The 13,435-nt window shown below is 41.2% G+C and overlaps 1 protein-coding gene across 3 annotated transcripts in view; it reads left to right on the top strand.

Moving 5' to 3' along the window:
* The window catches only part of Dsn1 (DSN1, MIS12 kinetochore complex component), a 16,441-nt gene extending 3,440 nt beyond the window's left edge, over positions 1-13,001 (top strand). For all 3 annotated transcript variants that reach the window (XM_013011119.1, XM_013011118.1, XM_013011116.1), the window contains 8 exons: positions 2,016-2,089; positions 3,332-3,404; positions 4,993-5,080; positions 7,820-7,879; positions 8,260-8,337; positions 9,974-10,121; positions 12,018-12,105; positions 12,605-13,001. In XM_013011119.1, the coding sequence (XP_012866573.1) occupies positions 2,016-2,089; positions 3,332-3,404; positions 4,993-5,080; positions 7,820-7,879; positions 8,260-8,337; positions 9,974-10,121; positions 12,018-12,105; positions 12,605-12,705 (710 nt within the window). In that variant the 3' untranslated portion in view covers positions 12,706-13,001. The remainder of the gene's footprint in view (positions 1-2,015; positions 2,090-3,331; positions 3,405-4,992; positions 5,081-7,819; positions 7,880-8,259; positions 8,338-9,973; positions 10,122-12,017; positions 12,106-12,604) is intronic.
* Positions 13,002-13,435: the final 434 nt, after the last annotated feature.

Raw genomic sequence — 13,435 nt, 5'->3', positions numbered from 1 at the left:
GTAGAGCGCTTGCCTTGCATGCATGAGGCCCTGGGTTTGATTCCTCAGCACCACATAAGCAAAAAGAAAAAAGCCGGAAGTGGCGTTGTGGCTCATGTGGTAGAGCGCTAGCCTTGAGCTGAAGAGCTGAGGGACAGTGCCCAGGCCCAGAGTTCAGGCCCCACGACTGGACCCTCCCCCCCAAAAAAAAATAGCACATCACAATATTGTTTTAGTTTCTACATGTGTAAGAAAAATTAGTAGTTCCTCAAGATTAGACATCTTCATCTATTCCAGAGTATTTAGACTTGAAATCATCAGTGTGATAAGACTGGTTATTGTATGATTTTCCTGTTCAGGTGTCCTTGGTTATACGCAGAAACAATTCGGTTTTTCCTGAGTCACAGCCTTAAGAGTTAGTCAAGAGACAAGAGTACTTTAAAAACATTGCCAGCTGGATGAAGCTGGAGGGCAAAAAGACATGTAGTGCTAGTATTCCCAAAGCTGGGTAATAATTTGTATTTAAATGGACATAATTGAAAAAAATCTTTACATCTTGTTGCTTGAGAAATCGGTGGGATAATTACATAAAAGGCTTACCCAATTCAGCCTCATTATTCATGTGACCTAGAGCAAGATCTGTTACCTGGCCTTTGTGCCTCTGTAATGTGTCATCAAAATAACATTGATAAGATACTTACCTCAGGGCTAGCCAGCTAAAGAAAATGCCCTTTAAATAGCAAATGTTCAACAGGTGTTAGCTATTACAGAGAGGCAGCATGCTACCAATGGGAAAAACAGACCCTGGTGTGAGTCTTGGGTTTGAACCAAGGCTCTTTCAGTCACTGGTCTCATTTTACAAATGGAGCTCATAGAGTTCATAGAAGACTCTTAAAGGCGATTCATTTCAAGCATAGGTCAGTGCCAACTATAAAAATGATCATATGTTTTCATCTCCTTTCTCTGAATCATAAAAATAGGTAAATAGGGTTTTTTTGGCCAGGTTTTTTTTTTTTTTTTTTTTTCGCCAGTCGTGGGGCCTGAACTGTGGGCCTGGGTGCTGCCCCTCAGCTCTTCAGCTCAAGGCTCACAAACGCCCTGCCACTTGAGCCACAGCGCCACTTCCAGCTTTTTCTGCTTATGTGGTGCTGAGGAATCTAACCAAGGGCCTCATGAAGACAAGGCAGGCACTCTACTACTGAGACACCTTCCTAGCCCTTTTTTGGCCTAATTTAATCAAACAAGATTTTAATGTAATGCATCAAAAGATTCTACTGTTTTCTTTTGTTGCTGGTACTATGGTTTAAACTCAAGACTTTGACCTTGCTAGGCAGGTGCTCTGCCATTTTAGGCCATGCCTCCAGACCCTAATAACATTTCTTATTTTATTTTTTATTTTTTTTGGTCTGGTCGTGGGGCCTGAACTCTGGGCCTGGGTGCTGTCCCTCAGCTCTTCAGCTCAAGGCTAGCGCTCTACCACTTGAACCACAGCGCCACTTCCAGCTTTTTTCTTTTTGCTTATGTGGTGCTGAGGAATCGAACCCAGGGCCTTGAGCATTCAAGGCAAGCGCTCTACCACTGAGCCACCTTCTCAGCCCCCCAATAACATTTCTTAAAGATTGTATTATTCCTTAGTGATCCTGGAAGGATTAGAATTATTCCTTTAATCAGAGAAGATGCCTTTTCTTTTTCTTTTTTTTTTTGGTTGTAGGCTTGAACTCTGGGCCTAGGCACTGTCCCTTAGCTCTTCAGCCCAAAGTGAGAGCTCTACCTCTTGAGCCACAGTGCCACTTCCAGTTTTCTGGTAGTTTATTGGAGATAAGAGTCTCATGGACTTTTCCTTTCTGGGTTGGCTTTGAACCGCTATCCTCAGAGCTCAGCCTCCTGAGTAGCTAGGATTACAGGCTACCGGCACCCAGCTAGAGAAGATGTTTTTTATCTTAAGTTGGATTGTGTCACAGAGAGGAAATTTTTGTTTTGTCGCATTGTTATCTTTAAGTGTGCAATTCTTTAAATATGGTCTTATTTTCTGTCAGAGCTTAGCAGGTCTATCAGTGGTGACTTACCAGAAAGCAAAAGGCTTGGTGCTCTCCTGTTTTCCAGTTTCCAGGTGAGATTCTTGTGATTGGAAAGTGCTTTTGTTGTTGTTTATTCTTTTTTTTTTTGGTCAGTCACGGTGCTTGAACTCTGAGCTTGGGTGCTGTCCCTGCGCTTTTCAGCTCAAGGTGAGCACTCTACCACTTGAGCCACAGCACCACTTCCAGTTTTCAAGTGGTTTATTGGAGAGAAGAGTCTCACAGACTTTCATGGCTTTGAACCGTGGTCCTCAGATCTCAGCCTCCTGAGTAGCTAGGAATACAGGCGTGAGCCACCAGCACCCAGGTTGTTGTTTATTCTTATTGTAGTAACTACAAAGGGATATTAATACTATGTGATGAATCAATTAGAAGGTGTTCCTCTAGATTTAATTCTGGTAGCTAAGTTAATTTTTGGTTCCAATTTTCTGCTACTCCCATTACTAAGTAGCCTACAGATTTCCCCAGTGTGGCCTCTAAATGGTAGGAATTTAAAGCAGGTAAAATCAAGTTATTAGAGCCTGTGGCTCACCCCTGTAATCCTAGCTGCTCGGGAGGCTGAGATCTGAGGATCTCAGTTTAAAACCAACCCAGAAGGAAAGTCTGTGAAACACTTATCACCAATTAACCACCAAAAAAGCCAGAAGTGAAACCTTGTACAGAAAAGCTCAGGAACAGTACCTAGGCCCTGAGCTCAAGCCCCAGCACTGACAACAAAAGTCAGGTTGTTTATTATATGGCTCACTGATGCTTATGGAAAATTAGTCAAATAAATAATTCATTTGAGTTAAATGACCACTTTTTACTGAATTAAAAATCAAAATGGTGACAGGTGCCATTGGCTCATGTCTGTAATCCTACCTACCCAAGAGGCTGAGATCTGAGGATTGTGATTCAAAGCCAGACTGGGCAAGAAAGTCCATGAGACTTATCTCCAGTTAACTACAAAAAACAAACAAACCAAAAAAAAAAACCCAGAACTAAAAGTGAAGCTATGTGGTTCAAGTGGTAGAATACGAGCTTTGAGCAAAGAAGTCAGACACAGTGCCCAAGCCCTGAGTTCAACCCCCAGGGCCAACACACAATCACAATCAAAATGGGTAATCAGAACAATAAAGAAAATTTTTATTTTGTTACCTATTTGTTGATATGAAACATCTTAGATGAAAAAGAATCATGTTTAGTTTCCCATTGTAGTAAACATCATGAAGTTATATGAACTTTGGTCTGGTCTGGAAAATTGTGGTGGTTGTACTAAAAATGCTTTTCTTTATTAGTTCTCTGTTCAGAAACTCGAACCTTTCCTAAGGGACACTAAGGGCTTCAGTCTGGAAAGTTTTAGAGCAAAAGGTAAGTTGCTGAAGATAGACAACTGTGCTTTGACCTTGGACCCTTCTTGGGGTCAGCCAAAGCCTCATTTGCAGGCTCTCCATTTAAAGGAGCCACTGCCCCATAAAACCAGGTCCTTTTTGTTTTGTTCATTTTTTTTTTGCCGGTTGTGGGGGCCTGAACTCTGGGCCTGGGTGCCGTCCCTTGGCTCTTCAGCTCAAGGCTAGCACTCTACCACCACTTGAGCCATAGCGCCACTTCCGGCTTTTTCTGCTTATGTGGTGCTGAGGAATCGAACCCAGGGCCTCAGGCATGCAAGGCAAGCGCTCTACCACTGAGCCACCTTCCCAGCCCTGTTTTGTTCATTTTTTAATTGCATTTAACATAAGAATATATATTAAACTCATAAGAAAGTAGAAAATAATCACCCTACCCTAAGCCCCATCTCAACTTCTTTACAGAGGCAGTTATGGCCACTAGTTTTCTTGTGTATTCTTACAGAGATTTTTATTGTTTGTTGAAATATTCATTAGAATTATATGATTTGATACTCTGTACTATTCAATACTTCAGCTTTCCCAGGGACTGGGGATCAAACCTGGAGGTTCGTGCACACCAAGCAAGCATTTTACTTCTGAGCTATACCATGTCCCAAACTTGGATTTTTTTCCTTTTTACCTAATAATTTATCCTGCAGATTATTCTATATCACACATATAGAGCTGCTTTGGCATTTTGGTAGTTGTATATAATATTCCCTTACATAAATGAACAATGTTTGATTAACAAGTACTTTAACTTTTAGAATATCAGTCTTTTTCTATTACAAGTCAGTCATGGGATTTGAACTCTGGGCCTGAGTGATGTCCCTGGGCTTTTCAGCTCAAGACTAGCTCTCTACCATTTGAGCCACAGTGCCACTTCCAGCTTTTTCTACTTATGTGGTACTGAGGAATCGAATCTCTACAGTGCCACTTCTGGTTTTCTGGTGCTTTATTGGAGATAAGAGTCTTATGGACTTTCCTGTCCAAGCTGGCTTTGAACCGTGATCCTCAGATCTCATCCTCCTGAGTAACTAGGATTACAGGCATGAGCCACTGGTGCTCTGAATACTTTTTTACTTTTTTTTTTTTTTTTAATACTACTGAGGTTTGAACTCTGGGCTTCATGCTTGCTAGGCAGGCTTTCTGTTAAGCAGTTCCTCAAGCTCTTTATATCACTGGTTATTTTAAGGTAGGGTCTTGCCTATTCCTAGATATGCATCTGGACTTTTCCTCCTATTTTATACTTCCTGCCATAGCTGGGATGACAGGCTACCATACCCAACTTCTGTTAAAATGGAGTCTTTGGGATTCTTTGCCTATGCTAGTCTTTTTTCACTTAAGGCTGGCACATAAGCCACGGTTGTATTTCCAGGGTTTTTTTTTCTTGGTCAATTGGAAATAAAAGATAAATTGTACACCCCTACACCACTTTTTTGGGTAAATGACAGAGGGCCAGAATATCATGGATGACATTAGACCTGGGAATACCTTTTAAGTGTCTTTTTAAGCTGCTCATTGGGAAAAGTTGTATCTTTAATTTTATGACATAAATATATTCTCTCTAGCATCTTCTCTTTCTGAAGAATTGAAACATTTTGCAGACAGACTGGAAAGTGATGGTATTTTACAAAAATGCTTTGAAGAGTCAAAAGAGTAAGCAAGCAATGTTACTTCTGTTCTAATATATAACTGAATTGACTTCTTTATAATTAAATAGTTGTTCCTTTGCTCAGTAAACATTTATCCAGCATCTTCTTATATACAGCCTTTTTTTGGGGGGGGGTCCGGTTGTGGGGCCTGAACTCTGGGCCTGGGCGCTGTCCCTCAGCTCTTCAGCTCAAGGCTAGCACTCTGCTACTTGAACCACAGCACCACTTCCAGCTTTTTTATTTTTTCTGCTTATGTGGTGCTGAGGAATCGAACCCAGGGCCTCATGCATGCAAGGCATGAGGTCTCATGTGCTCTACCACTGAGCCACCTTCCCAGCCCATACCAGTCTTTTTTGTTGAGATTTTTTTTGCTTGTTTGTTTTTTGTTGGTTATGGGGCTTGAACTCAGGGCCTGGGCGCTGTCCAGCTCTTGGCTCAAGGCTAATGCTCTACCGCTTTGAGCCACAGTGCCACTTATGTTTTTCTAGTGGTTAATTGGAGATAAGAGTATGGCTTTGAACCATAACCCTCAAATCTCAGCCTCTTGGGTACCTAGGATTACACATGTGAGCTACCAGCACCCAACTTGAGTTGTTTTTGTTTTGTATGTTTTTTAAAATGCATACTGGTACCTTGTGATCTGCCTTAGCTTTTTCTCTTGAGCTGGAGCTCTACCACTTAACCCATACTTCCTCTTCCAGCTTTTTGCTGGTTAATTGGAGCTAAGAGTCTTATATTTGTCTGACTGAGCTGGTTTTTGAACTGCAATCCTCTGATCTTAGTCTCCTGAGTAACCAGGATTATAGGCACCAGCTACCAGCACCTAGCATGTAGCAGCCTTTTTTGTAGTTGTTGGTCATGGGGCCTGACCTCTGGGCCTGGGCACTGTCCCTCAGCTCTTCAGCTCAAGGCTAGCACTCTACCATTTGAGCCACAGTGCCAATTCCAGCTTTTTCTACTTATGTGGTGCTGAGGAATCGAACCCAGAACCTCATGCATGCAAAGCAAGCACTCTACCACTGAGCCACCTTCCCAGCCCCTACCAGCCTTTTTTAAATACTGAGGATGTAGGGATAAGTTTCTTCTGTTATATACTGAAAGAGAGACAGCAAAATGCAAAGAAATTATGATTCCAGATAGTGATAATTTAGGAAGTCAACAAATAGAGTGACTGGTGTAGACTAATATTTTGATCTTTGGGCTGACACATAATACCTGAGTGGTAAGGACACCACAGGAAGATGAGGAAAACACATATGTAGATCTTTGCTAGCCATGTGAGATGAAAGAAGCTCATGTTCATTGGCTTTTGGTAAGCATAACATTACCAGTATTTAAACCTCCCCCCTTGCAAAAAAAAAAAGAAAAACTTTGGAGTTGGAGGCGTGTAGAGTGCCAGCCAATGAGAGCAAGCAAGCATCAGATACTGAGTTCGAGTCCAGTCTCAGGCAAAAAATAATAATAAAAATTAAAATCCCACCCCTTAAACCATTGATTCTTCAGGAATGAAGCTGTCATCCCCAGTCCTATGTTGGCCCTACAACAAAAGATATGCTTGAGTTGGAGGCATGGCTCAATTGGTAGAAGCCTTACCAATACATGAAAGTATCAGGTACTAAGTTCAAGTCCTAGGCTCAAAGCTGAAAAAAAAGAAGTTACACTTGGTCTTACATCATGAACTTTAACTTTGGACTTCATGAAGTTCTACTTTTTCCAGGTCTGTAGAATAGCATGACTTTTTTTTTTTTTTTGCCAGTCTTAGGGCATGAACTCAGCCTGGGCACTGTCTCTGAGCTTGAGCTTCTTTTGCTCAAGGCTAGCACTCTACCACTTGAGCCACAGCATCACTTCCAGCTTTTTCTGTTCATGTGGTACTAAGGAATCTAACCCAGGGCTTTATGCATGCAAGGCAAGCATTCTACCAATAAGCCACATTCCTTTTTTTTTTTTGGTCCCCGGGTTTGAATTTGTTTCTACTAGGTAGAATATCAAGTACATTTGCCATATTTTGATATCTTCAGTGTCTGCTGCTGCTGCTGAGTATGTACACATGTATGTACGTGTATGTGCATACTAGAGCTTGAACTTAGGGTCTAGGCACTGTCCCTTAACTTTTTTGTTCAAGGCTAATGCCCTACCACTTGAGCCACACCTTAATTTGTTTCTTTGATACTTTATTGGAGGTAAGAATCTCACAGACTTTACTGCCTCACCTGGGTTCAAACTGAAATCCTCACATCGTGGCCTCCTAAGTAGCTAAGATTTTCAGCACTGGCTTTAAAAATATGCTATTATTATTATTATTACTACTACTACTACTACTTTTTAATGGTATTAGAGCATCTTTCTGTGTGCGAGGCAGTCACTCTACCACTTGAGCTACATCTTCAGTCCCTAGTGCCCACTTCTTTTCCATTGGAATTAAACATCTAACTGAGCTGAGTCATTGGATTATCCAACTTGGTAAGCTGAGCAGAGGAAGAACATAAGAAGCCTTAAGTGCCATACTAAGGAGTTTTGACTTTTCTTCTAAATGCAAGTAGAGTTGTAGAGTTTCTAAGAACAGAAAAAACAAAGGGACTTTTTAGAAAGGTTAATCTGGGAGATACAGTCAAGAAAAAATATTTGTTGAAAGGTAAAAACTATGAGCATGTCTTTTTGCCATTAAAATTCTGTAAGACATTATATTAAAAGCAAATGGTTCCTGATTCATATTGAATTCATAATCCAATGTATATTCCAGAAAAGCATCAGATTTTTCTCTGGAAACATCAGTGGCTGAGATGAAGGAGTATATAGCAAAGTAAGTGAAAATGAGTGAACTTTTCTTGGACAATACAGAATTCTTCGTGTGAGAAAAATAAACCTGGGAAAAATGCTGGGTTAACAGGATTCAGTATTTGTATATCAGCCTTAAAAGTTAGGAAGCTCTGTATGTTTTTTGAAGATGTTTATGGGCTATACTGGTGGCTAGTTTCATTGGATGGAGTATAGGGAATAAGGGTGTTAATTTGATTTTAACAATTCGATTAATAGCCATTAAGCCACTCCAGCTTTCTAATCCTTTAATGACCTTTTTACTAATATTTACCAGATTATATGCCTTATGTACTTATGGTTGCCCTGAATGATTCAGAATAAGATGATCAAAAGTTAACTGAATTTTGCCTTTCAATTCTGTAGATTTTCTTTAGAAAGTCAAACCTGGGATCAGCTCTTGCAGCGTTACCAGAAGGAAGCACTGCCAGAAGCAATGTCCAGGTTAGATCTGTGAACTGGAATATCTTTTTTTGTTTCCTTGTGGAATTTGTTTTGAGTTTGTTTTCTGGACTGTTAGAACAAAGAAATGATGTATCTTTTTGTTCAGTCAGCTCATCAAGATTCTATTAAAGTGTACATTTGTACTTTGATCATAAATGGAGACTGAGGGAGGAAAACAGGGCATTGGCATCACTGTCTTCAGCCCTCTTAATGAGAACACTTGTTAAGGAATAGCTACAAATTTTAGAGTAAGTTTAACTTAAAAAAGTAAAAATAAAAAAATCTAGGCTGGACGCCAGTGAATGACTCCTGTAATCCTAGCTACTTAGGAGGCTGAGATATGAGGATTGCAGTTCAAAGCCAGCCCAGGCTGAAAAGTCCCGTGAGACATTTCCAGTTAACCACAAGAAAACCAGAAGTGGTGCTGTGGCTCAAGTGGTAGAGTGAAAGCCTTGAGCTGAAGAGCTGAGGGACAGCACCCAGGCCCAGCATTCAAATCTCATGACCAACAGAAAAAAAAAACCTAGCCCTGAATGTTTTTCTCTAATCATAGTACTTTGGAAAATCACTTCACATCTTTGAAGCTCACAAAAACCTTATATAAAGTGTGGATGAAAGCATCTACTTAATCAGCTAGATCTCTCCCTATCACATCCAATATTAAGCTGTTTTCCAACCATTTCTTAGCTAGAAACCCAGCTATCAACTGTTAGCCAAAACCCTGATTACTAATGTTCTATCAGTAAAAAGAACATTTGAGGAACATGGTTTGAAAAGCTTGCCCAGTCCAGGCAGCGATGGTCATTGGTAATCATCTGGACATATTCCATGTATACACTTTATGAAGATAATGTTGAAGGTGACAGCTTTAGAATAAAAACTTTTATGGGAAACCTCAGAGGAATGTTCCAGAAACTGTCTAAGGTCTTGACTACTTCTCCTTAGTTTTGTGACTGTGGGCAAGTCACTTAATCTCTTGGAATCTGAGAATCCTCATTTGAAAATGTGCATAATATTTGTACCTACCTCACTGGATCATTGTGAATGTTGAATGAGATTAAATGTAAACTGAGCCAGGTGCTTGTTTCACGCCTGTAATCCTAGCTACTCAGGAGATGGAGATCTGAGTATCATGGTTCAAAGCCAGTATAAGCAGGAAAGTTTGTAAGCACCAAAAGAGTCAGACTTGGAGCTGTGTCTCAAGTGGTAGAATGCTAAGCTTGAGTAAGAAAGCTCAGGGAGGGTTGGGAAGGTGGCTCAGTGGTAGAGTGATTGCCTTTCATGCATGAAGCCCTGGGTTAGATTCCTCAACACCACATAAGCAGAAAAAGCCAGAGGTGGTGCTGTGGCTCAAGTGGTAGAGTGCTAGCCTTGAGTGAAGAGCTAAGGGACAGTGCTCAGGCCTAGAGTTCAGGCCCACAACCGACAAAACAAAACAAAAAGAAAGCTCAGGGATAGTACCTCGGCTCTAAATTCAAGCCTCAGGACTGGCACAGGAAGAAAAAAAAAACAGTAAACTAATTAGTAGTGTCTGGAACCTAAGAAGTCCTCAGTAAACTGTAGATGTCATTGTGAAAAAGTTATTTCCATGAACTTTCCATCTATTCAAGTATTTTATTTTATTGTTTGTTCTTAGAAGCTCACTTGCAACCAAAATCACTGAAGTCAACATGGACCCTAAAATATACCTTGGGTCTTCCCAAAGTGCAGTTCTCAACACAAAGCCTGACTACCAGGAAATTATACGGAGCCAGAACAAAGTCTTTGATTGTATGGAGTTGGTGGTAAGTTGCTTCGAGTTTATTCAGATTATCCAGCTGCACCTTGCTACCTGTCACCTTTCTAAGTCAGCTTGCCATTGCTGTGACAAAATACCTGACAGAATCAACCGATCTCAGAGGTTTCAGTCCATGGTCACTTGGCCCTATTGCTTTAGGCCTTTCCCCACACACAGTACATTATGTTGGGAATGTATGCACAGGAGGATGCTTACCAAATGGTGCTGGGAAGCAGAAAGAGAACAAGGTCAGGGTCCTTATCTCCCCTTCAAAGACACATTCCAGTGACGTCACTTCATTGTACTAAACCCTACTTCTTAAAGATTCTTCCATCTCCCACTGGGGCCTCTAGCTAGTGAACAAGCCTTTAGCATATAAGCCTATTAGGGGCATTCACAATTGCATTATCCTTGGAAATTAAAACACTTGGAGAATATAATATAAATAATAATATAATAAAGATAATATTCAACTCCACTTTGGGAAACATGGAGAGAAAATTGAAAAAAAAAAAAAAGGAAACATATGAGGTGGTGAGTGCTAGTAAAGCAAGGAAGGGGGCAGAGAATATAGGGAAGACCACAGTTTTTATTTTACATAAAGAATTCTTTAAGGCCCTTCCAGGTGGCTGCTTAATCACAACTTGAAGACATTTAGGAGTATGGCATGGTATTATCCCTAATATCAGCAGAAAGCAGGTGGTATTTGGAAGGAAGGTAATTCAAGGACTTTTCAAAGCCTTATTTATTTATTTATTTATTTTTGTATTGGTTTTGGGGCTTGAACTCAGGGTCTGGTCACTGTCCCTGGGCTTTTTTGCTCAAGGCTAGCAGTCTACCACTTAAGCCACAGCTAGAGTCTTTGTGGACTTTCCTGACTGAGCTGGCTTCAAACCATGATCTTCAAATCTAAGCCTTCTGAGGCATGAGCCACCAATGCCCAGCATTATTTTTCGAGACTCTATAAAGGCATAGGTCTCAGCAGGTGCTGGTGGCTCATACCTGTAATCCTAGCTACTCAGGAGGCTGAAATCTGAGGATCGTTCAAAGCCAGCCTGGGCAGCCAAGTCTGTGATACCCTTTTTTTTTTTCTTCTTTTGGTCAGTCATGGGACTTGAACTCTGGGCCTGGGCACTGCCCTTGAGCTCTCTAGGTCAAGGTGAGCCCTCTACTACTTGAGCCACAGCGCCACTTCCGGTTTTTTTTTTTTGGTGGTTTATTGGGGATCAGAGTCTCATGGACTTTTCTCAGATCTCAGCCTCCTGAGTAGCTAGGATTATAGGTGTAGGCCATGGCACCTGGCTTCATGATACTCTTGTCTCCAATTAACCAGAAAACCAGAAGTGGTGCTGTTGCTCAAGTGGTAGAGCACTCTCCCTGAGCTGAAGAGCTGAGGGACAGCGCCCAGGCTCACAGTTCAAGCCCTACAACCTACAAAAATAAATAAATAAAGGTGTAAGTCTCAGGGAATCAGTTAGTGAAGTAACATGGGGCTTACAGGTAACTGAATTCTTACCTTTTGTTTGGAGAGAGGAGCCATTATTGTGCCATCTGGGACAAGAGTCCCATAGTTGGCTGCTGTCTGAGTCATGACCTCTACATAAAGGATGCAGTTAACTCAGGATGACCTGTCTGGGAACAAGTTTGAGCAATAATAATATGGCCTTGGTCAGCTCCTTCCTGCCAGGGTTTCTTCATGGACACACCCAACCAAATGTTAGAGGGCATGATATCCTTTGCTAGAGGTTATGGGGTCAGCCTCCTGCTGCATAGAGCCACGAGTATGAGGAGGTTCCCACAGAGAATGTCTGGTGTACGTATTCCAGGCTTTAAAGAGTAGTCCAAAGCTCCTGTAGGTTTAGTGAAGCCATGCAGCCTGCTCATGGCTGTCTTCTGTCTACAGATGGATGAGCTCCAAGGATCAGTGAAGCAGCTGCAGGCATTCATGGATGAAAGTACCCAGTGTCTCCAGAAGGTGTCAGTACAGCTCCGTAAGTGTGCTGCTTATAGTAATGTACCTAATAACATTTTGTGTTTCAAATTGCCCTTCTGAGCAAGCACCATGGTTCTCAGGATAATGCTTCTATCAAGTGATTTAATTTTCTCCCCACAATACGTAGTATACTGATGTGAAGTGTGTGGGTGTATATTCTACAGAAGCATTCCATGAACTGTGTGGTGTCAGATCCAAGCCAAAAAAATTCGTGCTACCTTTAACAACTCTTCAATTCTTGAGAATCCCCCAAATCACACTTACATTGTACCTCCATAGTTTTTCCTGTTTTCAGCTCTAAATCATTTGCTATACACATCTTCACTCATTTTTCACTTATATTGTTGCAGTCACGCCTGGCTTTCCTACCACTGTAATTGTGCCCTTTCTTTGAGGACAGGCACCCTCAGATTTGTCATTGTGATGCCTTCACTGTCGGGCAGTATACATACATTAAGTTTCCAGTAATTTTTTTTTCTTTTCGCTTACCTCTGCAGAAAAGAGAAGCATGGAACAATTAGATCATTCACCTGCTCGAAAACTGCTCAAACTTCACCTACAGAACCCTGTCACACAGTGCTCTCCATCTTGTCAGTGATGTTATCCAGATTTTCTGCCATGCAATAGTCAGAAGATAGGACTAGGAAGAGTATCCCAGCATGTGGTGTTTCTGTGGCATTCTGGACTGGAAAGTTCTGTCTGTTGCCCTTGAGGATATTTGGCTGATTGCAGAGAACTTGGACTTTTTTCAGAGTGATGGAATTTGTGCATCCAAAAGAATGTTGGAGACATACTTTCTCCTGGAATGTTCAAAATGCTCAAAGCCTCTTTTTTGAAATGGCCTTCAGAATCAGCTGCTCGTTCTGTTAAATATCCTTCATGGTCAGAACTGTTCATCTATTCTTGTTTTATCTGGTTTTGTTTTGGGTGCTGATACTGGGGCTTGAATATAGGCCCCCATGCTCTCAGCTCAGCTTCTTCACTCATGGCTGGTATTCCACTCACTTGAGCCACACCTTCAATCTGGTGTTTTACTGGTTAATTGGGGATAACTCTTGTGGATTTTTCTGCCAAGGATGGCTTCAAACTTTGATTTTTCACATCTCAGCCTCCTGAGTAGCTAAGATTATAGGTATGTGCCACTGCTACCTACTGTAAATAGATTTTTCAACCCAAGTCAATTAGGACCATGCTTAATGAATCATTTTAGGGGCTAAGAACATTGAGCATTGTTCACAAATGTCCAATTTTAAGGAAAGACTACTCATTGTCTGTATCCTAATATATATCGTGTGCTTTAGTTTTGATATTGAGTTAACATCTTTTGA

The sequence above is a fragment of the Dipodomys ordii genome, unplaced genomic scaffold (assembly GCF_000151885.1).
Source record: "Dipodomys ordii isolate 6190 unplaced genomic scaffold, Dord_2.0 Scaffold13, whole genome shotgun sequence".
In the NCBI taxonomy this organism is placed as follows: domain Eukaryota; kingdom Metazoa; phylum Chordata; class Mammalia; order Rodentia; family Heteromyidae; genus Dipodomys; species Dipodomys ordii.
This window is presented reverse-complemented; position numbering and strand designations above follow the sequence as displayed.